At 44.8% G+C, this 26,295-nt stretch overlaps 1 protein-coding gene across 2 annotated transcripts in view; it reads left to right on the forward strand.

Moving 5' to 3' along the window:
* Window positions 1–24,357: 24,357 nt before the first annotated feature.
* Window positions 24,358–26,295, forward strand: part of ABLIM3 (actin binding LIM protein family member 3) — a 401,433-nt gene continuing 399,495 nt past the window's right edge. Inside the window, exon 1 of one of the 2 annotated variants that reach the window (XM_085618162.1) lies at window positions 24,358–24,907. In XM_085618162.1, coding sequence (XP_085474288.1) covers window positions 24,895–24,907 — 13 coding nt within the window. In that variant the 5' untranslated portion in view covers window positions 24,358–24,894. The remainder of the gene's footprint in view (window positions 24,908–26,295) is intronic. The other variant, XR_014966685.1, reaches the window with a different exon arrangement.

The following is a 26,295-nucleotide window of genomic DNA, read 5'->3' on the forward strand; positions in this document are numbered from 1 at the left end:
AGTATATCACAGCTTTTAACATACTGGAGGCTTTTGTGTGTCTGCTTATGTTTGTGTGTTTGCCTGCATTTGTATGCCTGTTTTTTGTAAGAAAAAAGCGAGAGAGAGAATCAAGACACTCTCAGGAGGTATTTTAAAGAAAATGGGTGGCACTTGTTGTGTACATGTTTGCTCGGTGACACAGGTTCATAAATAACATAGTAGGGAGGGTTGGTTGGTGGGTGGGTGAGTGAGTGAGTGGATGGATGAGTGAGCAAGGGTGGATGTATAGATGGATGAATGTATGGATGAGTGGATGGATGGATGAGTGAATGGATGGGTGAAAGAGTGGATGATTGGATAAAAGGGTGGATATGTGAAAGATTGGATGGATAGATGGATGGATGAATGAATGGGAGGGAGGATGGATGAAAAGGTGGATGATGGATGAGTGAAAGGAGGGATTGAGTGAAAGGGTGGATGGAATGAAGGGTGGATGGTATAAAGGAGTGAAAGGGTTGACGGATAGATGGGCAAAAGGATTGATGGATGAGTGAAAGGGAGGATAAAGAGATGGATGAGTGAAAGGATGAATGGATAGGTTTAAAGATGGACAGATGGATATGTTTGAATATGAAGGGTGGACAGACGGAACGGTGAAAAACTGAATGATGGATGAAAAACTGAATAGACAACAGAATGCAAATGGTAAATGGTGGACATTAGCAGGTAAATGGTAGGATGAAAGGGTGAATAGATAGATTGATGGAAGAGACAAGAGACATCTTCTTGGGAGGGTCATGATGATTTGCTTCATTTGCTTGGTGCCATAAGAGCTTTGGTTTCGAAGTGGGGGTATTTTCAGTCTCTTCCTACTCACATGCTCAAAAATATATAGTATTGTGCCAAACAACAGCAATTAACAGTATGGCATTAAGAAGGTGCAACTATTGCAAATAAAGGAAATGTTACCATATTTTCGCATTTCTCTTTCATTTTGTGTAATGAGTTAACCTGCTTTGTTTATATAAACACATTTATCATGTGTTTTGGTGTGCGCTGCAACTATTAAAGAAGTCGTTAAGTATCATCATTTCTTGCCCTTAGCCCCGCCCACTCACTACACCGCTAGCTCATTTTAATGAGTACCTGCACTCATTTTTTCCCATTTAAAGCACTGCCCTACAACCCAAGAAACTGTGGTTCTTAACTACTGCACCCAGTCATAGAAGTTCAAGGTCCGTGTTGGAAGAAGTTATTCAACAAGGTCTTTCAACACGGTCGTGGAGACTTTGAACTTCTATGTCTCCGCCTGACCCAAATGTGTATGTATGTTTGGGTAATGTATGAGCTTGGTTGGGTGTGATTGAGTGAGATTCACTCTTTTGTTTTGTTTGTATATGTGAGTTTATTCAGGGGTCCAGAGCACATTGTTATGTTTATAATCAATCATGTCTTCAACGTATTGGTCTATGGTTAATAATGTATAAAATGTTTAAAAAAATACCAAAAATCAATGTCTATTTTGTGTCATAAAAAAAGAGAACATTTATGAATTGTGATGAATATTTAAGAAATATAAATTACAAAATTTTAAATGAACTATTAACTGGTATTGATGAAGTTTTTGTCTATACACATGTTCTGAACATACTAGATTCAGTCTATTACATAAAAGAAATATAGGTCGTGAGAGAGCTTATTTGTTTATCATATTTATTGTTGTTCCCCCTTTTCTCCCTGACCTCATTCTTTTTTCAGAGGGGGTTCCCTTTTTAGGTCTCGCGTGGCGTTACAAGGCAGAGCCCCACTCCACCTCCGCGAGAGATTTTGTAAGAGAGGACTTTCAGAAGAGGGCTTTAAGCCCCGCCCCTCATTTCCATTGGCTGGCGTCACCGTTTACGCTAAACGGTGACCTGCCATTGGAAAAGAGGGTTTTCTGTGGACGCCCTTTCGCCTCCGAGCCGACTCGGTGGCCTGCTTTGTGTGTGTCGCAAAGCACTTTCTTATCTTTATGGGGCCATGTGTTTCGAATTAGAAACACATGGCCCCATAAAGCTAAGAGATCGATGCTTGTTTGTGTCAAGCGGCCTCAATAAAGCTACGACGTGCCCGACGCAACTGCAGTCTAAATTGCATGTTAGTGGCATGTAATATTACTGTACGCCTGTTAATATTGTCCGAGACCGAGAACGTGTGCTGTTTTGTGATTTCTAGAAATCGATGTCGAGAGTTGGGGAAGCTTATTGCTCTCAGACCCTAGGCGGTGTGCCAAGCGGTGCCCTGTGAAAGTGGGCAAATACCCCCATCCTGCTGGTGGTGCAGTGTCACAATGGTTGGCAAAGTGAGAGGGCAACCTCGGGTGCATGGTACACCTGGCAGGCACATTCTGAGAGTGGGACTAATGGGCATTGCAGGAGTTAACTTCTGGAAGGCCCTGATTACAGGACAACAGGCCATAAATCATGGGCCCTTCTGTTTTTATTTTTTTTTATTTTTAACTAAACTCTTCGGGCAGGTGGGTACGCAAGAGGGCAGTTTTGAGCGTGAATTGGAGTGGTCGGTTCTAGAGAAAGGGAGTTCTTTAAGCGGTGCACATCTGGGGCCTTCTAAAGACAGAGCACCTCTGGGCAGATTCTGAGCACAGAGACCGCGTCTCGAACACAACAGGGCACTACGAAGGCAGGAAACAAATGCAAATGCTCTAACGGCGAGTTATATGTTGCACAGATGGGCTACTTGTGAAAGTCGGGGCATACCTGGACAAGTCCTGATCGCTAGTTGCACTGTGCGTTTTCTGAACACGGCATATGTGGAATTTGATACCTGGATGGATACTGGCTGCAGGGTAAATTGTGTAAGCGGAGTACATTTCTCATCTAGAACAGCTGTGAACGCAGGGGGCATCGGCCTGGATTCTAGAAGCAGGACACGCGTGGGTGAGCTTTGAACACGGGATGCACGGGAATCTAAGACGCCCCTGTGCTCTCATGCCCTGGGCGGGGCGCACCCCAGTGCTCTCATGCTCCTGGGAGGACCTCGGATACCAGAGCCTTCATCACTGGCTCAGTGACCCTGCCCCCGGCCCGACAGGTTTCTTCTATGATAGAAACATGACCAGCCCGCGTCTGAAGGTGGGACGAACCTGCCTTCCAGCGCTCTATGCACTATCCCGTGGATCTCGGCACTATTCTTCAGCACGTTTTTATCAGTTGTTCATTTTCTCTTAAACCCATGCGTCTGGAGGCAGACTGTAGCTGGTGCCTTACTTTGCATTCCTTGTTCGGATAACTTTGTTAGTAGTAAATATTTATTTACTTTGTTTATTGATGCGCCTAGAGGCCAGCCAGCTGAGTGAAAACTTGCACACAACCACAACATGCCCGTAGCAGAGCTGCTGCGCCCCTGCCTCGCCTGACTCCTGTTTCTGATTATGTCATGTGTCTACACAGCGCCAGGACGCAGCTGCGGCATACGGGTCTGTTCTCTTTATATTGTATATTATGGGTTCTGTGAATAGTTTGTAAGGGCCCAGCACTGTCGGATCAGTACATGACTCAGTGACCAGCCATGCATGACTCCTGACCAGCCACGTTAACAAACGCGTTCACTAGCAGCCGCGGCATAGCTTTAGATCCAGGCAGGCAGCGAGATGCCCCCTGCCCTCCAGCAGTAACAGGCCGCCCAGTTATCCGAGGCAGAAGGACTAGGTCTATGGTTTGCACTAGACCAGAAACAGGCCTTACAGGTGCAGGGTCCCCTGGCCTGTAGAGCGTACACTGACCATGCACACAGTACAATGGAGATCATTTGTTGATTTAATACACAAGGCGTCAGACGGGCTGCTCTTCCCCAGCAGCTCGCAGTAGTAGGAGATTTTACTGAGCCTGTCTCGAGGGAGGGTGTTGTTCGCTGCAGGGCAGGGCTTTAAGTGGGCCGGATCTTGCGGGTGCTCAGCACCGGCAGTTCTTAAAAGCAGGTGCCGAAACGGGTCCATACCGGACTCAACATTTTACCCTCGGGGTTGCTTAACTCTGCAATAGTGGCACACGTCACTGTTTTTGATGTAACTTTAGAGTGACTCGTTTTTCAGTTTTATATAAACATGAGAGCCAGTTACATTACACAAGGACGTGTTCATTATTTAAATCACTGGATGGTGAGCAGACGTCAGACTCGAACCTGCTTTTTCAGCTCAAAAGGTCGGTAGCTCTAGCCTTATGCCACAACCCGGCCTACAAGAACTGAAGCATTTTTAATATTATATACAACAAAGTCATAGGTGTTGCTAATTTGAACGTGAAATGTTACTTGTAATATATATCTGGATGAATGGACAGAAGCAGCAAAGTACCAGTCGTGCGGCACACTATGCTAAATACAGATTTTTTGCTTAAGTGTTTTAAGCCACGCCCTGAATTACATTGGCCACGCCCCTATGGGAGATACCCCCCCAGCTTTTTCATCCCACTTAAAGCACTGCTGCAGGGTGTGAGGTGACGTGCATCACCAGGCAGGTATATGCATGAACGAATCGTTCCCTGAAGAAAGCGGATCGGCAGAGCTGTGAGAAAGTGCCCTGCCGCACATAAACCACCACAAATGAAATGCACAAGCATGAGGGAGCAGGACCTGCCTTGCGGAGGTTAACGCACAAGTGTGAGACAGCGTGTCTGCGTCACAGAGGGAAGCAGCACAAACATGGCCGCAGAGGATAAACTCGCACACCTAGACTGCACCGATGCCAGAGTGAGAGAGTGGATTAAAGTAATATATGCACAAGTGTGAGAGTGTCCTCTCACAGAAGTCAAAGCAACACAAACGGGCTCGTGTGTGAGAGAGAGAACCCATGCTATCTGCTCCGAAACAGTCTCCTGCCCTACTGTGCTTATCGTAACACATTTAATACTAATTGGCTTATTATCAAGAATGGCGTAAATTAACGCCGGTTTAGCGGCAGAAAACTGCCGCTAAAGCGGCGATAATGGGCTTGATAATATGCCCTTGAGAATTCCAATAGAAGCCCATGTTCTGGTGTCAACATGGGCTTCCATTGGAACTCTCCAGGGCATATTATCAAGCTCATTATCGCCGCTTTAGCGGCAGTTTTCTGCCGCTAAACCGGCGATAATTTTAACACCGTCCTTGATAATTTGGCCCTAAGTGAGTACTAATAAGCATCATTTCCTGCAAACGTACACGAGCACAAAGCCTAACAAGCATTTGCAGTGTAATAGGTCTCGCTTTTGCAAGAGTTAAAGCTATTGACATTGCAAATGACAATGCCTTTTATTTATCTGTTTTAAAAACAACACATAAATAAAAGGCATTGTCATTTGCAATGCCAATAGGTCAGACTCTTGCAATTGCGAGACCTAGTGCATTGCAAATGCTTGTTACAGTAGCAAGAGCGACGCAACTCCTCTCATATATATGCCCCTTCGTTTTTGACTGTGTGCATTGGTGACCCTCAATGCTTGTCAACTCTGGCTGGACCCTTGAACACATCCTTTAACAGCAGCACATTCTTAGTACTTTTCTGATTTTGTAAACTCAATAAAACAGATTGGAACCAAAAAAACTTTTTTTTAAAATACTTTAAAAAGATAGTCTCCAGCGCTGGGGTTCGGAACAGTCCCCAACGCCTCAGCAGTGGTGTCGAGATATGGACCACACAATGGTAACGGAGAAATCTGTCTACATCCATAGAGGAAGCTCAAAGAATTGGGCGCGAATCTGGGGAAAGTGGAACCACTTTCGGGGCGACATATGCGAGCCCCCCCCCCCACACCTGGGCAGGTATCGGGCGATAGTGACTGATCTATACACCACACTAAGGCAGGATCAGCCACACTCTACCGCACCCGAGGGGCACAGAGGGGTTGATGAAGTTGGAATCCTCATTAATGATACTATGCCATGTCTGTATTCACCTGGATTATCATTGATGTATGCCACTGCTTATCCATTATCATATTGCCTACTGGATGTAATGTGCCAAATGTTTAATAAAAAAAATTCCCCAAAAAAAGATAGTCTGACCGGTTTTAAGCGCCGGTTTCCACACAACGAGGACAATGCTCCAGTATAAGAATGTAAATTCACGTTAAAGAGTGTTGCACAATGCTGGCTATTTTAATATGTGCCAAATTATCTTATTTCTGCAATGTAGCAATTTAAATGACCTTTCTATGGGACGGTGTGCAGTTATGCACCAGAGTAATTGGGTGCACACCTTTGACATGACCTGTTTACACTCCGCAGTAATTCTATACTTCCCCATTCCCTGTCTAACAATGTATCTGGTTTGGACTGGGTGTGCCTGTTGCAGACAAGGGCAGTGCGCCCTATTACATAAACACAAAATATGTGTTGATCTCAGCGCAGGAGCCAAGGTGACAGCACAACGTGAAATGGTGGACATACAGTCTGAAATGCGGCAGGACTGGTCACACGCTGAGGTGTATGTAGGGCCGGGGATACCCCCACAGATGAGTGCAGTATGTGACTGCGCCCCCCAACAGGGGTTACAGAGGGAGGGAGCACCCTCAATGTCTGCTATCCACACATTACCACACTCTGTAACACTGCCCCTGGCCTTCACCAATTCCCCCATCTCCAACCGGATTCCAGGTTTTTATCCTAATTCTGATGTGTAACAGTGAGCCTTCCCGGGGGTTTGTAGGGTGAAGTACCATGTAGCAGTGGTTAGAATGGGGTACTTCAGCTGTAGAGTGTTACTTTGAGCAGTGCTGGGAGAGAGTCGGCTCCGGTCACAGGATGAACCCTTCTGCTGTCGTTGAGCTCTAGCAAGTATCCGGGCCGTGTACTTCACCCCATCTGTGCCCCACCGCAGTGAGCTGAATACAGGGACACGACATGGTGACTCCACTAAGTCACTGTGTGCTTCACTATACTGAGCATCAGCCCTCAACAGAACGCAAAGGAGAATGACTCCATCAAAGGACAATTCATTCTATTTGTCTGAGTAATGTCTGGGCTTGGAGCATCTATAACTCATAGCAAAACCAAAGGGGATGATGGACGGAGTGCTGAACATTGCAAACACTCACCCCCAGTCAACTGATCTGGGTTTAATCCATCACCGTTCTTTAGCCCACTCTGCCACCCCAGTTCAGACATGGCCATATGCAAAGAAGTCTGACCCCGTGCCTCATGGGAACAGTCCAGCCCAAACTGCCAAGCCATGTCTTCCCTGGACCGGAAACACCGGAAGAATATTGTGACCAGTGGGGCATCTGCACCTGGAGGCTGGACTAAGAGAACCAAGAGGAGCAGAAACAGGACCAGACACAGGAGGCCTAAGAATAGAGCCAGGACTAGAGGATGGGGGACTGGTGATTCAGGACTAGGAAGGCCATGATCAAGGAAGCAAAAATTATCAGAAGAACCAGGAACAGAAGGCCAACGACCAGTGGGAGCAAAACATGAAAGTTAAAAAGGACCATGAACAAGAGGATGTGGGGGCTGATAAAAGAGGACCAAGAAGACCACAATCAGGAAGGCTACGACCAGGTTTAGCTGGGCCAGGTAAAGCAGGAACAGAATGCCCAGGAGAAGGTCTTGGATACAAAGAAAGAACATAATTTAATGGGGATCAGAACAAGCATAACCGAGAAGTACAGGACCAAGAAGACCAAAAAGAACAGAACCAGGAGGACTTGTTCAAGATCAGAAAGAAGAAGAATAGAAGAAGAGCAGGCTGAGGAGCAGGACCCAGACGCAGAAAGAGAATGACAAAGAATATGGACCGAAATGAGGAAGAAGACGAGGAGTAAGACCATCAGATTGAGGAGATAAGGAGGAGGCCCTGGGCCAGGAGAAGAAGTAGTAGGAGAAGGAGCATGAGGAGGAGCATAAAGAGGAGGAGGACCAGAAAGACCAGAACTATGAGACTGAGTATCAGCACCAGAAGGAATAGGGCCCAGAGAAGGGCCAGGGGTGTGAGTCGGGCCAGAAGGACCAGGGCAAGGTGTACCAGAACAGGGTCAGGAACCAAAAATGATTAGAATGAGGAGGAGCATCCAGAGAAAAGCCAAGAGAAAGATGTCGAGGACGAAGAGAACGAGGAGGAAGAAAGCAGACGCTATAAAGAAGATGGGGAGGACAGGATGAAAAGTAGGAGAAGGACTAGGATAATGAGGATGAGAAGGACCAGGAAGTGTAGTAGGAAGAGCAGGTCAGTGTGATTCTTGGCCACCTGTATTAGCACATGCCCTTAGTTACAGAGTCCACATCTCTTATAAAGGATTCTTAGTTACTCTTTTTAGCCCGCAGCCAATTAAGTGAAGTCCATCTTTTCATCATTACGTAAATTACTGCTTAACCAGCCCCCCCCCACCCCCGAGATATATTAAATTACTGCCTGTGTGTTGCTAATAAAATAGATTAGGACAATTTTACTATTACATTTCCTATGTTACCAATTTCTTTGCGGGCAGATTTTGTCTTAAAAATAATGCACATGCTAAATGTCGTTGAACTTACTCCTTATGACGACACCCTCTATTACTGCACCTCTCTGCACAACATCCCTTTTCAACCAACCAAATTTATTGGCTCTGAGTAAACGTTTACAATTTTCAATACTGGCTTTAAGGGTACATAAGCATGAGGTGCCATATCATAGAAAGTTTGCACTGGTGCATAGAAAACAGAGTAGATCAATTTTACACAATTTGTTAGGATTGTATAATACAGACTAGACCAAAGCCTTTTTCACTGAGGTTCTACCTATGTATAACTTCTTGTACAGGTGGATGGTCAACTGAGTGCAAGACTAGAATGCATGGTTCCTTTCTGAATACGAAGTTTAACGTACATTTCTTATGCAGTTTGCTAGTGAAATATTGGTCTGTGCTTGATTCAAGATCAGTCTATTGTTTTTTTTTACACAAGTAGAAAAATAGTGCATTCTCTGTTGCTTTTATTTAAAAACATTATTATTTACAGATTATGATTTCTTTGTAAAAATTCACATGACTCAATTGCACTACTGTGCAAGCACTACGTCTTTTACATATGATTTCACAATCCATTTTCTGAATATTTATCCTGTTGTCAAAATCTTTCCGCCATTTAGACTGAAGAAAACATTGTTTGCCCTATTCAATATTACACACGAGGGTACAAATAAATGTGCCCTCTTTTTGAAGCATTGTGAAGTTTTCTCTGATATGGTCCATCCGGTAACTATGTAGAGTATGTGAGTACCAAAACAGAGCTCATAAGCAGTAGAAGAGTAACTCAAAGACACATATGGTAGAGGAAAGTATGGAGTTTGGGTTGCTGCAGGTGCAGAACACATAATTGTTAACACTATTGGCAAAGTATATTGATATATTGATACACAGAACATAGGCCTTTCCAGGCTACACAAACAAAATATATGTTTCCTAATGATGACTTTTGGGTGAGACTTTATATAGCAAAGAATTGGCAGAATTATTTGCAGGGACTTTCTCCCTTGAGCATGCTCAAAGAAATGTGAAGCCTTATAATTAACAACACATTTTGAACAAAATTAGCTTTCTGCACCCATCAACCAAAAACTATCCGGAGAGGATTTGGACCAACACTGCCACACTTGAAATTGTAGGCAACATACACTGCATACTAGATGAAGGATCAGTATTCTTTCGTATTCTTCTGGGTCTACCAGCAGCCTTCAACATTGTCGACCATCCCGTGATGTAAGAAGTTCTTAAGGGGTCCGCGTGCCAAAGAATGGTGAGAGAGGCCCTACAGTGCCGATACCTTCGCAGTCACCAACCACCCTGTAGAAGTACTTCACCTTTGCCGCCTGCATCCACCACATCAGTAGGAGCTTCCATGATATGTTTAACATCAAAGAGAAGAAAGGTATCCTGAAAATGGAGTTGTGTTCATATTTTATTATAATATTACTATTATTTTTAACTTGTGAACCTCAGGGGCTAAATGTATATTCTCTTCACTGCTGAGTAAATAAGGGAGTAGATTTGTAAGGGGTGTGCTGGTGGAAATTAAATCTAGCCACCACAAGGTAATTTACATTTTGGCACCGCAAGTGAATCTACCATAAATTTGCGGGGCTCCCAATCTATGATTCTGGCAGTTCCCCTTTCCATTTAAGGCCTTATTCTGAGTGCCCGGGTGTAGCACCTGGTAATGCCATATCCCAAACATAATAACACAAGTCTTACCAGCAACTCTGCATGACGAAGTCAGTGGGTACTAGACGCTGAGCCCTAGTCTGCCTGCAATCTATCACAGGTGGTGGTCTATCAACCACAGCATCCCCTCTATCAGTACATCAGAGAGGTCTGCCCTACTTTAGGTGACTTTTCCTATGCAGATCCTTGTCATGGCCTGCCATACTAGGCAGGGAAAAACAATTCTACCCTCTAACTAGAAGGAAAAACTTCCTTTGTGTAGAGGCCATTGTGCTTTTTGTTTTTTTAGAAACAAGTGAATGCCTATTCTGGTCACTGGCTGGGGTGGGTTCAGCTAACATTGATGACATACCCATTCTGTCCTCAGTGGACAAGGGCCGGGCAAAGGTATTGTTTATGGCTGATCTAGAGCTGACAAGCTCCTCCTCCTTGGCAAAGAGACAGGAGCAACGGACCACATAGCTTGTGGCTGGTGTCAGGGGCAATAATTAACCCCCATCATTTAATCTATTACATTTTTTTCAGCTTTTACATCATTATTGATATATCTTTTTAAATCAAGAAAGGAAAGTGAAAAATTGTGTTCTGAGTAAATATCACTGGTGCAACAAAGTTATCCTTGTTATTGTCAGTAGGAATATGTAAATAGATGTTTACATTGTTCTTATTCCTAATCCAGGGAAGGACAAAAGACAATGCGGCTGCGTATCCGGGACAACCCGTCCATCACTGGGCTTTGGTTCGACAGAGAGGAACATACCATCAGCCTTGCCAGCCTTCCTAGCAGAGATAGAGGAGTTTGACAGAGCTGTCGTATTCCATATTCATATCCAGAAGTCTCAGGCCCTCAGCCTGTCCAGACCCCCAGAAACGGAGACATTACTGACGCGTCAATATCAGATTCAATGACCAGCTACTTCCATCCCATATTTAGAGGTGCAACTAGCCTCAACAGCAAAGGAGCCTGCACCTCTCAGTTACCACACCCTGCTGGGGTACCTCCAGAAAGTCCTAGCTCAATTGAAACATTGCTGCCTGTCCTGGCTCAGCCAAGTTGCGGCATTGAAGATGACCATCCTCCCAAAGATCCTGTTCTTTTTGCAAGCCCTCCTCCATGCTTCACTCCCTACATGGAGAGAAGTGTTGCTTTACCTGGGCAGATGGGTGACTCAGAATGAACCAGGAAAAAAGTTTCCAATCCCCGAAAAAGGGGAACCTGGAGATTCCTAACATTTTGCATTACTATCAGGCAGTGCAACTCTGCTACATGGTGGAATGGACCCGGGAGGAGTCAGAGAAGCACTGGTTGTTTATGGACAGAGTGGTAGGCGGTTCCCACCTGTGGTGAGCTCCATTTTTGCAGCAGGCACAGAGGGCTTGAGACCTTTACTCTTCTTCAGTCACCAGGACCACCTTTGAGGTGGGAGACCGAGTGGTGATGTGCAAAATCTTGTCATCATTCCCCTCCCCGCTTACTCCAATCATACGCAATGCTGAGTTTACACCAGGGCTTGACCCCTTTGCATTCGGTCATGGCAAACAGCAGACTGCCATTCTATGGGCCATCTTTTTGCTGAGGAAGGCCTTCTCTCCTATGAGTAACAGTGTAAAGGCTATGTACTCCCAAAATTGGAGAGACTACATTACCTGCAAGTTAGTCACTTTCTTACTCAACCGGAGGTGAAGGCTGGGGCCCACCGCCCACTCACTGGCTTTGAAAAAAGGCTGGTGACAAAGTCTTCTGATAGTCGCATGATTACAGAACTCTAAGCAATCCTCCAGAATGCTATTCCAGCGACCGAGACCGTGGGGTAAAAATGGTGGGAGCCCTGACTTGGGAGGACGCTGACACGCTAAGAATGGGAAGACATTTTCTACAGGGCATGATACACTGCACATAATACTGCTAACATAGAGATGGCTACTAAGGTAGTTACTTATTGGTTTCTCACCCCGGTGCACTTGTGCAAGGGTAACTCAGTGCATAGTGCAGACATCTGGTTCGGATTAGGAATCCTTTGGGACGCTGCTTCATTTGCTGTGGGGTTGCCCCAAGCTCACAAGATACTGGGACACAATGTTGACTGACATCGATACACCCTTTGACACACAGCTGCCCCACGTCCTGGCCTACACTATCCAGGGGTTCCCAAATGCACTTATCTTCCTGCATAAATCCCGTAGGGGATAACACATTAGCCTTGCCCTAGGGGCAGCCCTGCAGAAAGTCGTCTTGCTGTGGGGTACTGACAAGCACCGATGCACCTCGGATGGCTGCATCGATTGTGGCATGGGACGGAGAAGCTAACCCTTACACTAACGAACCTGAGTGCTTCTTATGGAGATGTGTGGAGGCCCTCTCTAGCTCTCTTATCCTCAGAAATTCAGGAGCTGACATACCCTAGATATCTGTGCTTACCACACCTGACTGAAGCGGACACCTCAGTGAGATCAGACAAGGTAGCGCAGTGACAGACCCACCAACACGATTAAGATGTAGCTAATGAATGAATGATAGATGTGAGTACTCCAAGGGGTGGGTAAGGGTGGAGTTGGAGGTATTGTAGGACCTTATTTCTGCATTCATTGATTTTATTTTGTAATGTGTAAGATTAAACTTACGCAGGAACATAGGCAGAGACAGCAGTAAAGTTGAAGGAGTATTTATTATGCAGGTAACTCCAGAGACCCCATCCAGCACCGGAGACTGTCAACTGACCAGTTCCACAGCCTTCCTTAGCAACCTGGGGTGTTCTACATTCCATGCATAGTCATAAGGCAATGAAACAAGACACTACATCACCTTCCCCCAATATTCAATGAAACGCTGTAAGAGAAGAACAACCAAATAATATATGCATACAACAAAATGATAACAATGAGGCTTCTACTTAAAACGGAAAGTGTGAAACCCAGAAATATGAGCACCACATAACATGAGAACAGCATAGAAAGGAGATCCTGATGCTGCAGGACACTAGACAAAGTCTTGCAATTTGGCTGGACGTCTGACAACCCTATGAGGTCTAGAGCACCTTTCTCCAGGGATAGACTCTGAGGTAGACATGGTGGAACCAGACACATTCATGGAATCACATTTGGCCACTCTGATCAGGTTTCACACATGTGGTCATTGGTCTTAATGGCATTCTTAAAAACCTTGATAACCTTAAAATGTTTGCTAAACTTCAAAGAACCTGTACCCAAGCGCGGAGACTTAATTTTAACCCAGCCACCAACATAAACAACAGTTTCTTTCACAGCTTTGCGGTCATCAAGCCAAATCCCCCTCTTTTCCACCACACACCTTTCTCTCTCTTTCCATCCTTCCATAAGACCGACCTTATCAACAACCATAGATCTTTTAGAGAACACCCACGAAGGACACACCTCAGTGTTTGCCACTCTTCCTTTGAGCAGGCGGAAAGGGGAAACTCCAGTAGAGGAATGTGGGGTAAACCTATACTCTCTGGCTTTCTTCCTCATGGCTAGCTCCCAGTCTAATCCTGTCTCACTGCCCTGCTGCAAATTTTCCTGCAAAACCCTCACAAACCTTTCAACAACGCCATTGCTTTCAGGATGGTAGCGAGCCGCCTTTTTATGCTTAATTCCTCTACCAGACAAAAAATCCTCAAAAACTCTGGAGGTGAACTGGACACCATTGTCCTAAAGCAGAGAAGAAGGGAAACCCTCCCTCTCAAACATTTCATCCAAAAAATCAATAAAAATCATTAAAAACGGTCGACTCTACAGAGTTCACAGCCTTGATTTCTGGCCATCATGAGTACATGTCCATACAAACCAACACGTACCGGTCACATGCGTTCCTTTTAACTGGACCCAAAATATCTCTAGCAATATCAGACCAGGGCCCCTTTGATTGTTCTCTTGTTACTGTGGGTTGAGTTCTGCACTTTAATATCCTATCACTACAAGCACACTCTGTACAATTTCTGACAACCCTCTCTACATGAACAGCTATATGCCAGGCCACCAATAAGCTTCTCTAATTCTCTCTTTGTTCTTAACAATTCCCATATGGCTGGCATGGGCGCTCTTCAGCAGCCGTTCCCACAGATCACGAGGAGGAACCAACTTACTGAATCTCAAGAGAATACCGTCAACGAGAGACAATTCATCTTTAATCTGCCAAAAACCCTTCAGTTCCTCACTGCAATCTTTTTTTTCACACCACTCGCCCAAAACCATTGTCACCACCTTTTGCAACAAGACATCCTTAGCCAAACACTCCCTCCATTCATTTTCAGACACTATACCATCACTAATGGCACACACATCAACTTCCTCCTCAAGTTCTTCACCACCGAACCATTCACCTTCACCAGGAACCACATTTACTTCAACATGGACATCACCTAACCTAGAAAGACAGTCTGCCAATGTGTTGCTCGCCCCAGGAAGGTAAGAAACCATAAAATCAAACTCTTGCAGAGCTACTACCCACTTTCGAATGCGGTGAGAAACAAAATCATGCCTTTCCTCGAAAATACCTCCTTCAGTGGTTTATGGTCAGTTAAAACTGTGAATTTACAGCCCCACAGAACCTTACGCAATTTGCGGATGGCCCAAAATATTGCGAGAGTCTCAATCTCGATGACTGAATAATTGCACTCCGTGTCTCTCAAAGGCCTAGACAAAAACAAAATAGCCTTCTCCTCACCACCAGATTTCTGAAGGAGAACCGCACCAAGACCTTTAGAGCTTGCATCAGTCATTAAATAAGAATCCTTCTTTGGGTCAAAGCTGCCTATATCAGGAGCTTTTCTCAAACAAACTTTCACGTTTTCAAATTCATCACCACAAGACTTGCACCATGCAAACTCACAACCTTTTTTTAGAAGATTTCTAAAATTTCCTGTAACTCCAGCAAAGTTGAGAATAAACTTATGATAGAACTGCGCCATCCCTAAGAACTTCACGAGTTCGACCTTATCTATAGGAACTCTAAGATTGCAAATTGTATCAACCAGGCCGGTTTCAGTTTGATGCCATTAGCCAACAACAAATGCCCTAAATACTCGATCTATGCCACATAAAAGCGGCACTTATCAGCCCTCAAAGTCAGACATGCATCGCATAACCTTCCTAAGACCACTCTCATCCTACTATCATGCTCTTTGGCGTCAAGACCAAACATATCTCTCAGCGCTGAGGGGAAAACGTCCCTTTTAATGCACTGTTTGGGTTCGGAGGGACAAGAGGTTTTCGAACATCTTCCTGAACTCTCAGATGGTGATGCCACGGGTCTAAATGAATTTGAAATCTCTGTTAAAAAACTGGATTTACATTGCCTACCAAAAATCAGCACTGTTCTTGAGAGGTACCATTTTGGGAGAAGTATGCCGAGACAAGAAGAGTCTGTGGAGCAGTACATTACTGAGTTGTGCAAACTTGCTTCTACTTCTAATTTTGCTGCATCTTTGGATGAACGACTTAGAGATCAATCTATGTTGGGATGTGGTATCGATATAGCCAGGGATAACTTGTGGCATAAACACTCTAAAGCCTGTGTAGAAACAATTCATAAGAATGAGCCTTTGACCAAGAGCGGGGGAAATGGTGTATTAGAGGTTGATAAAGAAAAAGTGGTTAGGGCCAAAGAGACTGTTAAAGTAGAAAACAAACCCTCTTTCTCTAAGTCTTTCTTGGGTAAGTGCTTCAGATGTGTGGCAATTCTGGACATATGGCAAATTTCAAGGGTTGTCCAGGTTGGAAAGTTACGTGTGGTGTGTGTGGGCGCAAAGGTCACTTTGCAAAGTGTTGTAAATCGAGTAAAGATCAAAAGAAGATCAGGGAAGTGGATCTTTATGAAGATGATTTGGAACTAGAAGAGATAAATATCTGCCAAATCAAGGGATCTGGTAGTGACGGTCCCATGGAGTTAGTGTTTATTAATGATGCACCAATAAAAATACTCTTTGACTCAGGAGCTAAGGTGACATTTAATTCCAAAGGCCTTCTTTGAACAATATCTGGTGAAGAAAGTCAAGTTGTCCAAACCAGACATAAAGCCAAGGGGGTATGGTGGAGAAATTATCGATCTACTAGGCTATTTTTGGGGAACAATTTACCTTAAGGGTAGGATCATCCCGGGTAAAGTGTATGTGTCCATAAAAGGTGATTCACTCATAAGCTGGTTCCATCAACGGTATTTGCATGTACTTTTAGATCCCAAAGAGAGTCCCCCTTTGTGTTTGAAGGAGATTCCATCTGTTTGTCAAGTTGGTGATGGGTGGAAAGCATGGTTCAAGGAATTTCCTGCTGTCTTATCCTCAGAAATTGGGGAGCTGACATACCCTAGATATCTGCGCTTACCACGCCTGACTGATGCAGACACCTCAGTAAGATCAGACAAGGTAGAGCGGTGACAGACCCACCAACAACGATTAACGTGTAGCTAATGAACTAATGATAGATGTGAGTGCTCCAAAAGGTGGGTAAGGGTGGAGTTGAAGGTATTGTGGGGCTTTATTTCTGCATTCGTTGATTTTATTTTGTAATGCCGTCCCGCTCGCTGTTTACTGGTTGTAACTTTTTGAAATTCAATGAAAACAATTTGAACCATAAAGTGCTAGTAAGGCAGAGGTAGAATATGTTATATGTAGGAAGCATCTAGTAGATATGACTGACTCAACACCGATCATATGAGCCTTTCATAGATACGAGCAAGTTGTGAAAAACCTCTGGATTTCCAGAAAGGTCAGTTTGCCTTGGATGAAAGTAGCCTCTCTATTGCTGACTCCAAGGCCTTCCCCTATTGGGAATTTCATGTTTTCTGCTTTCGTTCCCCCTCGGGCATCTTGCTGGCAGGTGGGTGAATTTTTGTGCACCTTGGCACATTGCCTTGGGATCCATATGACTATAAAACAGGTGGGGAGGTGCATGGTAGGCCGTAAGAGTGACTTTAGGCATTAGGAAAGATGCAGTTAGAGAGCAAGACTCGCTGTGTGTCCAAGATACACTAGCTTGTGAAAATGCACCCTACCTGTGTACCATACAGGTTGAGCTTGTGTTATCTTTAAGCTTGGATACAAGCTAGGTGATGCAAGCTGAAAGCATTATGTTGGATGACAGGGGTGCCTTACCCTGTAATACTAGCACAATACACAAAGATGGACCCTGGGTACTCTCAGTACACCTCCTTCTCTCCGTCCTGGTAAAGTGGCAAAGAGCAGACAGGCTACTTAGAGGAACATGTGTTAAGCATTCTACATCACCAACATAGACAATAAGTAATAACACGACTCGAGAGAAATCCAAAAACAATTTATAAAAATTGCTCTGATTTTTATATATTTTTAGATTGCAAAACGAAATCAATATGTACAGTATCATTGGAGTTATCAATTTTAAAGCATTAAATAAATCAGTACTTTTCAATGTGAAAACACTCTCAATAGGAAAAACACATATATGCAATTGGTTACTTCGAGAGTGAGTTCAAAGCAATGCACTCAGAATTAAGGTCTCGTGAGCCCCTAGGGTAATTCACAACAGCTAGAGTGTAGAGGTGCACTTAAGCTGTCAAATGGAGCTGTCAATCAGGCTCTGGGTATTAGAAAGGCTACCTTAAACTGTACTTGCGGGGCGAGTTGAGCAAAACCCTTAAGAACTTATGCAAGGAGCTGGCCCTGGACCAGGAGTCTCCAGTAAGATCCAATCTACCTCGCTCATGGGACTAGGTGCAGAGGTGCTCTTGACTATCCGTTGTGCTGAACTAGATCTACGGCCAGAGGAGCTGGCACTTGTACCAAGAGAGCGCGAAAACAAATGCAAAATCTTTACAATGGAGCCACAGGGATTGTTGCTCATTCATGCAGGTGATTCTCTTCTCTTGAAGCATCGAATAAAGCAGGCTGTAGTCAGACTGACCACCAACAAGCCTTGGTACCAGCAAGCACTCCAGTTAAGGAAATCTGTGTCCAGAGGATCAGGGGAACATTGTAGAAAGCTGAGTCTCGCTGAGGGTTGGGACTAAAGTCCACAAAAGCCACCTACCCAAGGACGTTGAGCGACCATGCCGGATGACTCGAGGAACAAGTCCTCAAGTTCATAGACTTAGCGGTTTGCGCCAGCTGACTGCAGGGGACTAGTTCCTCTAGTCCAAGGGGGTTCTTGTGATGTCTGAAGTTTGGAGAGGGGTTCAACTTCCTTTTGGAACTGGTCTCTTGCCTTGGTCGAGTTGAAATGCAGCAGGTGCAGGGTGGTTGCCACGTGTGCAGAGCTTACCGCCTCTCTTCATGGAGTCCTGCCTTGTCATGGAAAAGGGTCTCTTCTTGGTATCACATTGAATTGAAGGTTATGGTGTCTGGGGTGCCCCTTCTTTCCTAGATTTAGGGAGTGTTAGTGGGTGTGAGGACAAGTAGCCAATGGGCCTGTTTTACTCTGATTGCTGGTTGTTCTGCCAGCTGCCAACCTGAACTTTGGGATCCAGATGTGTCAGCAAGTATGTATTTAGCACCAGCCTTTGTGCCCTCCACCTGCATCCAACTCAACTTTCCCATAAGCTGCAATGTTGTTGGTCCTTGCATCCCCAAACACAACCAACAACCTCTCAAAAGCCAGGATAAAACCACCATAGGACACAAATGGCCGAGGGCCCCCAGGATTGGAATGTATGTTGTTTGAATCACAAGCCCATAATATCTAAATGAGACACGTATTAAAGCCCAGTAAGCAAAAATCAAAAACAAAATCAAGGGACAATACACCAATGCAAAACTGTACAGATCCTTCCGTACCAAAAACATTAGTCATCTTGAAGCGATTAGAACGAAGAGCCTTGATTCTTGATCATTGCTTACATACTATTGTTAAAAATGTAATGAAGAATTGAAATTAAAACCAATTGTGCAGATCGTTGATTATTGATTACCTTTACTTACGATTGTTAAAAATGTTATAAAGAATTGAAACTAGAAACAAGAGCCTGTTGCATCTTAATCATCTTTAACCCATTAAACATTCTCTTGCATCATTAAAAATTATCCAGAATCTAAATGCATCTTTACAACATTACTTACCAGGCTACAGTTCACATGCACTGCAATCTATCAGAGATACTAACACTTCATGATAACTCCTGTTTTCTGGTAGAGTCGTGAAGTGCCTCGTCGATTTCTGCAACATCGGACCAATCTTGATGGCCATCTTGGAGTCAGGCAGCCTCCACATGAACATATGATCCCTTGTTTGAGCCTTATATTCTCTATGAAGCATAAACAAGGCTTCACCCACTATTAAGTAAAATATTTAATTCCCTCTAGATATCTAAGTGTTGAATATACAAAAATGATCTAGCAATTATTATCATTTGAACAAGGAAGCAGTATGGTCAGTTCTTTATATTTTCAATACTTCTGATACCCCAAGCTCTACACCTTTAAACAAGACAAGTCTGTTTAAAACAGAAAACTTGCCCATCCTCATCCTCAGGGCAGCATAAAATCAGTGCCATGCCTAAATAAGACCATGACAAGGTATGCAAATTAAAACCAACCACACCCTGCACAAAACCACATAAATATGCATTAACCTAAATACACCATGATAAATGTGAACCCTGCCCATGCACACGCGTGCAACATAAATAACCCCATCACTTCATTAACAAAACCTGCCTCTCTCACACCTCCCCCCATAACCTTTGACAACCTTCTACCTTATAGTTATTCCACGCTCCACAAAGACATTTCTACATATATAAAAGCCTTATAATCATCTGGAAAAAAAACTGAAACTGTGCTATTGCAGAATCACCATCATTCAACTCCTATTAACGTTGTCTAGCCGAAACAAACGTTCTGCATCATCTACCTACTTACAGGACACAATATGACCTTCACATAGCACTGAAATGAACTCATCACCTCAATGAAGATACTCTAATATACTACCATTTTATAAAGGGTTTCCAATGTAACCTACAGGAGTATAGCTTCCCCTAGTGAAACAGCTACAGTAGTATGTCTCTGAGAGCTTTAAGTGGCCCACTGCATCTCAGTTATGGCTGCTCCAATTGCCCCCCCCCCCAAATGAGTAATGCGGTGCGCCCATCGTCCTGGTTTGCATCAGGTTACATTGAATTGTTGATGTTTAACTGATACTCTACAACACTGATAAAAAAATACCCAGCAGACAAAACTGTTAAAAATCATTGAGACAGATTTTTTTTCTATCCAACTTATGTCCTACATTTCTAACAACAACCTTCTTGTTGTCTTTCAATATGGGTTCCAACTCAGCCGTAGCCCAAAAATGTCAACATTTCCAGTACCACATGATATTCTCCCAACCCTCGATGAAGGGAAAGCATATCTTCTTGTGTGTGATGTTCAACAAAATTGATCACAGTATCCTGATGAACACCCCTTCATCCAAACATACACATCAGATAAGTAAAAGCAGTGTAGGCCCTGCTGTTGCACAAGTGTATTGTACCAAATATCATCAGTGATCCCACGCTCAACTTTCCATGGCCCCACTGCCTAGAAGTATAATCAAAGGTTGGGGAACAGAAGAGCTAATATTTAAAGAGGTCCTATTCCTGTGCTCCTTCGTGTACACATTTAAATCAAAAGAAGGAAATAGTTCCTCTATGAGGCAGATGTCCTGAGAGCCACTAACTGCCTATTGTTTGAGTCGCTGGGGGACCTCTATTTCAGACCGTTATGCCATCACACACCTGTTAGGGTGTCATGCTTCATCATAGGGCGATCCTTGTTGGACCGGCGCTGCAATGTCCGACGGGCATGGTGGCATCTTTAGCGGAGTTCTTTTGATCTGAGAACGCCGTATGTCAGTGGTGTGTTTGTGGGCTCAGAAAAAGTGAATAATGCTGTGTAAAGAGTGATACAGTGATTTAAAATAGGTACCAGTCCTAAGGACCTTTTTATTCCAGAAATAGGACCGGGACTAAGTAAAAGCAGTGCGGCTGCCAGTAGGTCATAAGGTACCAGGGTAGCTCTTATGTGTATGTGGTCGACATGTTTCGTGCCTTTATGGCTCCAAAATCGAGCGGCACTGCTTCAAGACCAAAGTCCTCTAGGGGTAATCCCAGAATGTGGACCTAGAGTTACACCCCCTATATAGCTTGGGGAGTGCAATATGTAATTGTCTGGTTCCAATTGTAGGAACACGCAGTGTCTCTCCACCTCACTTGGTGGGTAGTCTTACTTCATAGATGAAGGGGAGGAACCCGATCACTTGAACGGGCCAACAGATCGTGGATGCGGGCAGTACCGGTATTCCAACGCGTCTCCCCGACATCGAGCTCTGACACACGAAGGAGGAAGATGATTTAGGGGGGTACTACACCACCCGAAAAGGGATTTATTACCCATGAAGACATTGAAAGGAGGCTATACTTCTTGCTATTTAAAAGTCACACGAGTTTGGAAAGCACAACCATGATGAACCCCCTTCGTCCAAGATGAGATTTAACCCCTTCTGTGCCCATGACGAGCTGGACTCGTCATGGGCCGCGGTTGCACTGTGCCCATGACGAGTCCAGCTCGTCATGAACCCCGCCCGCTAATGCAACGCCCGGCACAGGGCGGGGAAAGGGCATGGCACACAAGGGGTTAAAGGCAAAACCTTAAAATGATTCTGCTCCTTCCTAAAGTCAAGATCAGAAGTTGTAAACAATGGGTTCCTACTGATTAGAGCAGCTATACCTCTCACCTGTGTGATGTCATGGAGTCCAACCCTCTTGCCTCAGCTATTCAATCTCTGCATCAACCACTAAGCAATATACCAGGGGTTAATGAACTCAGCATTCATAAATACACCAACAATACACAATCACACTCAAAAGAGTTATAACTATCTAATATGGTAATGCTAAAAGAAAAATCTAAAAAAAACAAATTAATTAGATGAGTTTCATCTTCCTATAACTGAATCCAGCTAAGGCACATGCCCTTCTCATTTACTCAACAATTTTTGCCTGAAATACAAAGCCATCAGGAATACTGCTTGGTATCTCTCCCTCTCTTGTCCCCGAAACTAAATCACCATGCTGCCTCACAGAGCAGAATTTAACTAGGATTGCACATTGTTTGAAGCACAACCTTCCAAATACATGCTCAGCAGTAACTCAGGGAATCCATCCTTCCGTCAGACTTCAGAGCAACCGTACAAGCATTGGTGCTTTGACATCAAAACAACAGTAATGCAATGCTAGCCAGACTTTCCAAATCTGAGCTGGTTTCGCTCACACAAATCTGAAAATCAGCAATTCGGCTTGTCACAAGAACAATGAAATGGAACATCACCACCTCCCCATTTTAGTTGGATTGAATGTGCTTATCCCTGAAGCAAGAAGTACCTTTAAAATGGCACGGATTGTACCCAAAAATCTGCACACGTAACACCCATTCACCTAAAGAAGAGGCGCTGAACTCCTGGAAAGGAAACCCACCCAAGAGACAAATCCTTCTTCTGCGCAAAATAACCAAAAAAAGAAAAACTGAAACTCTTAACTAAGCATGCTCCGTATAGTGCAAGACACTGAAACCAACTTTCAGGAAACAAAAACTAAATCCTAACCTTACCCTCTTCTAGAAAGATTTAAAACCTCACCTCTTCAGAATTCACATTGTTTATTCTTCCTCTACACTACTCCTCTCTGGCTTTCTCATTTGAATTGAAATGACTGTTCTTGAATATATAAAGGTCCATTTCCAAAGTTGGCAAGTCCATGTTGTATAAATACACTTCCTAAATAAAGACTTTCAAAATGCTATTTTGTTTGTGGAGTTTGTGGAGTTATCAGTGATGTCATCAATTATGTCATTTGTGATGTCATATTGGATGTCATTTGTGATGATTTAGACAAAGCCATTGTGACGTAAGATGGGATGGCATAAGTGATGCCACATCAAGTTATGAGCAGTGCATCAGGTGAATCAAAGATGCATAGCTTCCTTTAAGCTGACCTTTAAAGTAATAGATTTAGGACCAGGTCTCTGTACTGGGGTGAATGTTTGACATTGTTCTGCATTCTGTCCATCATTTCTTCTCTTTGAATTTGTCACCCCGAGTGGGACGGGTATGCCCAGACGTGAGTCCCTTGCTCTCCATGCCACTGGAATCAAGATATCCTGGCTGACGAGGGCTGAAAGCCCGAAACCGGTCCTAGGATGCTTGTTTCCGGTCCAGGAAGGACCTGGCCTGGCAGTTCAGGGTGGACTGTTCCCATTGGACGCAGGGTCAAGACTGATTTGCATATGGCTGTGTCCAAACTGGATTGGCACGAGGAGCAAAAAAACGATGGATTTAGTACCAGGTCTCAGTACTGGGGTGAATGTTTGACATTGTTCAACATTCTGTCCATCAACTGTTCTTTTTGCATTTGAAATGGATTAAGCTCTATGTAAAAAAAACAGCGTAACATAAAATGGCAAATAATCACATTGGCCTGATTATGAGTGGGTCAGTGTTTTCCGGACCGTGCATAAATCTGTTTGCGATGGAATCGGAATTACGGCTTGGATGGCATTTACTACATACGTTTATAACCAGGTGTTAAAGTATCTTACTTACCCTTTGTTAAATTTCAGCAGATTAAACCCGCAAGAATTTAACTGGGGAAAAGAGTGTGGTATGTGCAGTACCACGCATCGACATCGGCATGCTATTGCCCAGAAACTCTTCGTCCCTGCTACCTATCACACTACAAAATTAACATACCCCTGAGTACCATTATTCATCGAGTGTGATAAAAAGCACCTGGATTCCGCCCAACTCGGAATCACAGACAGATAAATATTCGCCCACGAATGGGACGATAAAACAATAGGAGCGGAGCGTCGCTGATGCTGAACCCTTCCAGCAGGTGGCAGCAGCCAATGTCATCTCTGCTCTTCTTCCCAGCACCAGAGTTAAGCCAATCGCGCTCTCCGTCACGAGACTCTTCCCACCTTCATCCCCATACTCCTATTAAACCTCCTCGCTGCCTGGCTACTGAATGACTGACTTTTAGGTACAAGCGGCGCTCAGTCAAACACGGTGTCTGAGGAGAAATATAATAGCCACATAAAGCTGGACAGAGTAGTAGCTAGCGAGGCAGAGCCCGGTGCTCCCTCTGGTGCAGCACGCCACTATCCCACATCATTCCAGCCCCTCCCATAGTGCACACCCCTGTCCGCTCCCACCCCTTCCACGTGGCCACGCCCCCCTGTCAGCGAGGCCTGCCGGCGGCACAGCGCTCTGTCAGATCCTGCTCAGCGCCTCCGGTGCACATCACTCTTAGCCACAGTGGAGGAAAGCAGGTGGCCGCCGCTGCGCATTGTGGGCCATCGCTGTGGCACCAGGCATCTTTCACTACCACTCTCTGGTCACCAGCACTCTTGTGATACTGCGGACCGGTACCTCTTCGGATATTTGTCCCGTTCTTCTTGGCCTCGCAGGTTCTGCGCTGTCCTGGGTAGCACAGCAATTGGTGGCATGTAGCGGGTAGAAGCCCCTGCGATGAATAGCGCTGCTTCCAAACGTGCAGTTGATCTCACGACTCACTTTCAATAAGGTTCGATTCTTGAAGTGGAATTAGAACAAAACACGCTGGACACCTCTCGGGGATGAGCTGGTATTGGACAGAGATCGCGGAGAAGAGTCGGTTCTGACGGCAGAGCAGCGGAACCAGGGCAGAACCGGTGCTGAGGGACAGGAGGACGCCGCGGTCCCGGCGTGGATGTGAGGGCTTCTTGGCGCGTCCAATATGAGCACAAGCAGTAAGTGCGCTTCCCTACGGGTGCTGTCAGGTGGGAGAAGATGGTGGGGGAGGGTCGGCATCCCTGTACACGAGTAATGTCGACGCCGGGAATTTTTGCTGAATTATTGGTTGTAGAAAGCCGGGTCGGTCTCTGAAGAATTCAGGTTTGGGGAAGGAGAGTGTTTTTGTGGGTGGCCGTGCATGTGTGGCTAGATATGAATTTGTAAGTGGTGGTGTCTTTTTGGAAGTGTACTGGCAGGTGGTTGTATGGGTTTGGTGGGTTGTGTGTGTACTGGAAAGAATATGTGTTTACGGATGGGTTATTGTATATCTCTGGGTGAATATGCACGTGTTTTTATGCATCGGTCGGTGTTTGTGGTTGGTTACATTGGTACAGGTAGTGGGTGTGTATCACAGGATAAATATGCATTTGTACGTTTTGAGAGTTGGTTGTGGTGTATTTGTGGGTGACTGCTTATTTGTGGGTAGGTGCAAGAATGTGCTTGGATAACTTATTGTATATGACCTTATACGAGTATGTATGAACCGGTAAGTGGGAGCAAATTATTAGTTGAATGTTCCTTTGTGGGTGGGTGAGTGTATTTGGGAGTGGCTGGCTGAGTAATTGTGTTCTTAATTGTGGACGTGTGATTGGGAGCGACAGCTGGTGTTAAGGGTACAGTTTTGAGGGAGTTCATATTTTTTTATGAACTAGAGATGTCTTTACAGTGGCAAACGTGCACGGGGCAGAGTGAGCGTGCTTCTGTGGGTGTGTTGTATTGGTGTATATGTTTGTGGGTGAGGCATGGATGTTTGGCCAGTGTTCCTTAAAAGATGGTAGAAGTGTGGCCGTGCGTGGGTACATACAGTTGGTTGGTTCCCTGCAGGGGTTGCGTGCTGATAGGATGGGGGAGAGTGACAGTGAGTTTGTGAGTGGATTTATGATAGGTTGGTACTTTTATTCGGGTGCATGTTTGCGGCACAATAGTTTAGGACACCGGCCCTCCCCTGTCTGCATCCTGGCTGTTGTTTATTTTCTTGTGACGTGATTGGTGCTCTCGCGCTCCCTGGCAGGGCTCACTGTACTCACGCTGGCTCCAGAGGCCAGGCCGGCGGCGCAGCATTGTCTCCTCACACCCGCTCTCCGAGCTCGCCTCTCGCTCTCTCTCTGGCATGCTATAGATCATGTCTGTCTGCATTCCTCGTATGTCACTCATCTCTCTCCCATGTTTCCATTCGCCTGTCTCCTCTCACCTCTCCGTAAACACGCACGGACCTTTCCGCCTCCCCCTCATCTTCTGTCCTCTCCCCCTCCCTGACACACCTTCTCTCATCCCCATCCCGTCTCGTGTTTTTTATCGCCACCGTTGGATTTTCCATCCGATACCGCGACGCTCCCCATTGTAT

Source organism: Triturus cristatus, chromosome 7 (assembly GCF_964204655.1).
Source record: "Triturus cristatus chromosome 7, aTriCri1.1, whole genome shotgun sequence".
Classification (NCBI taxonomy): Eukaryota; Metazoa; Chordata; class Amphibia; order Caudata; family Salamandridae; genus Triturus; species Triturus cristatus.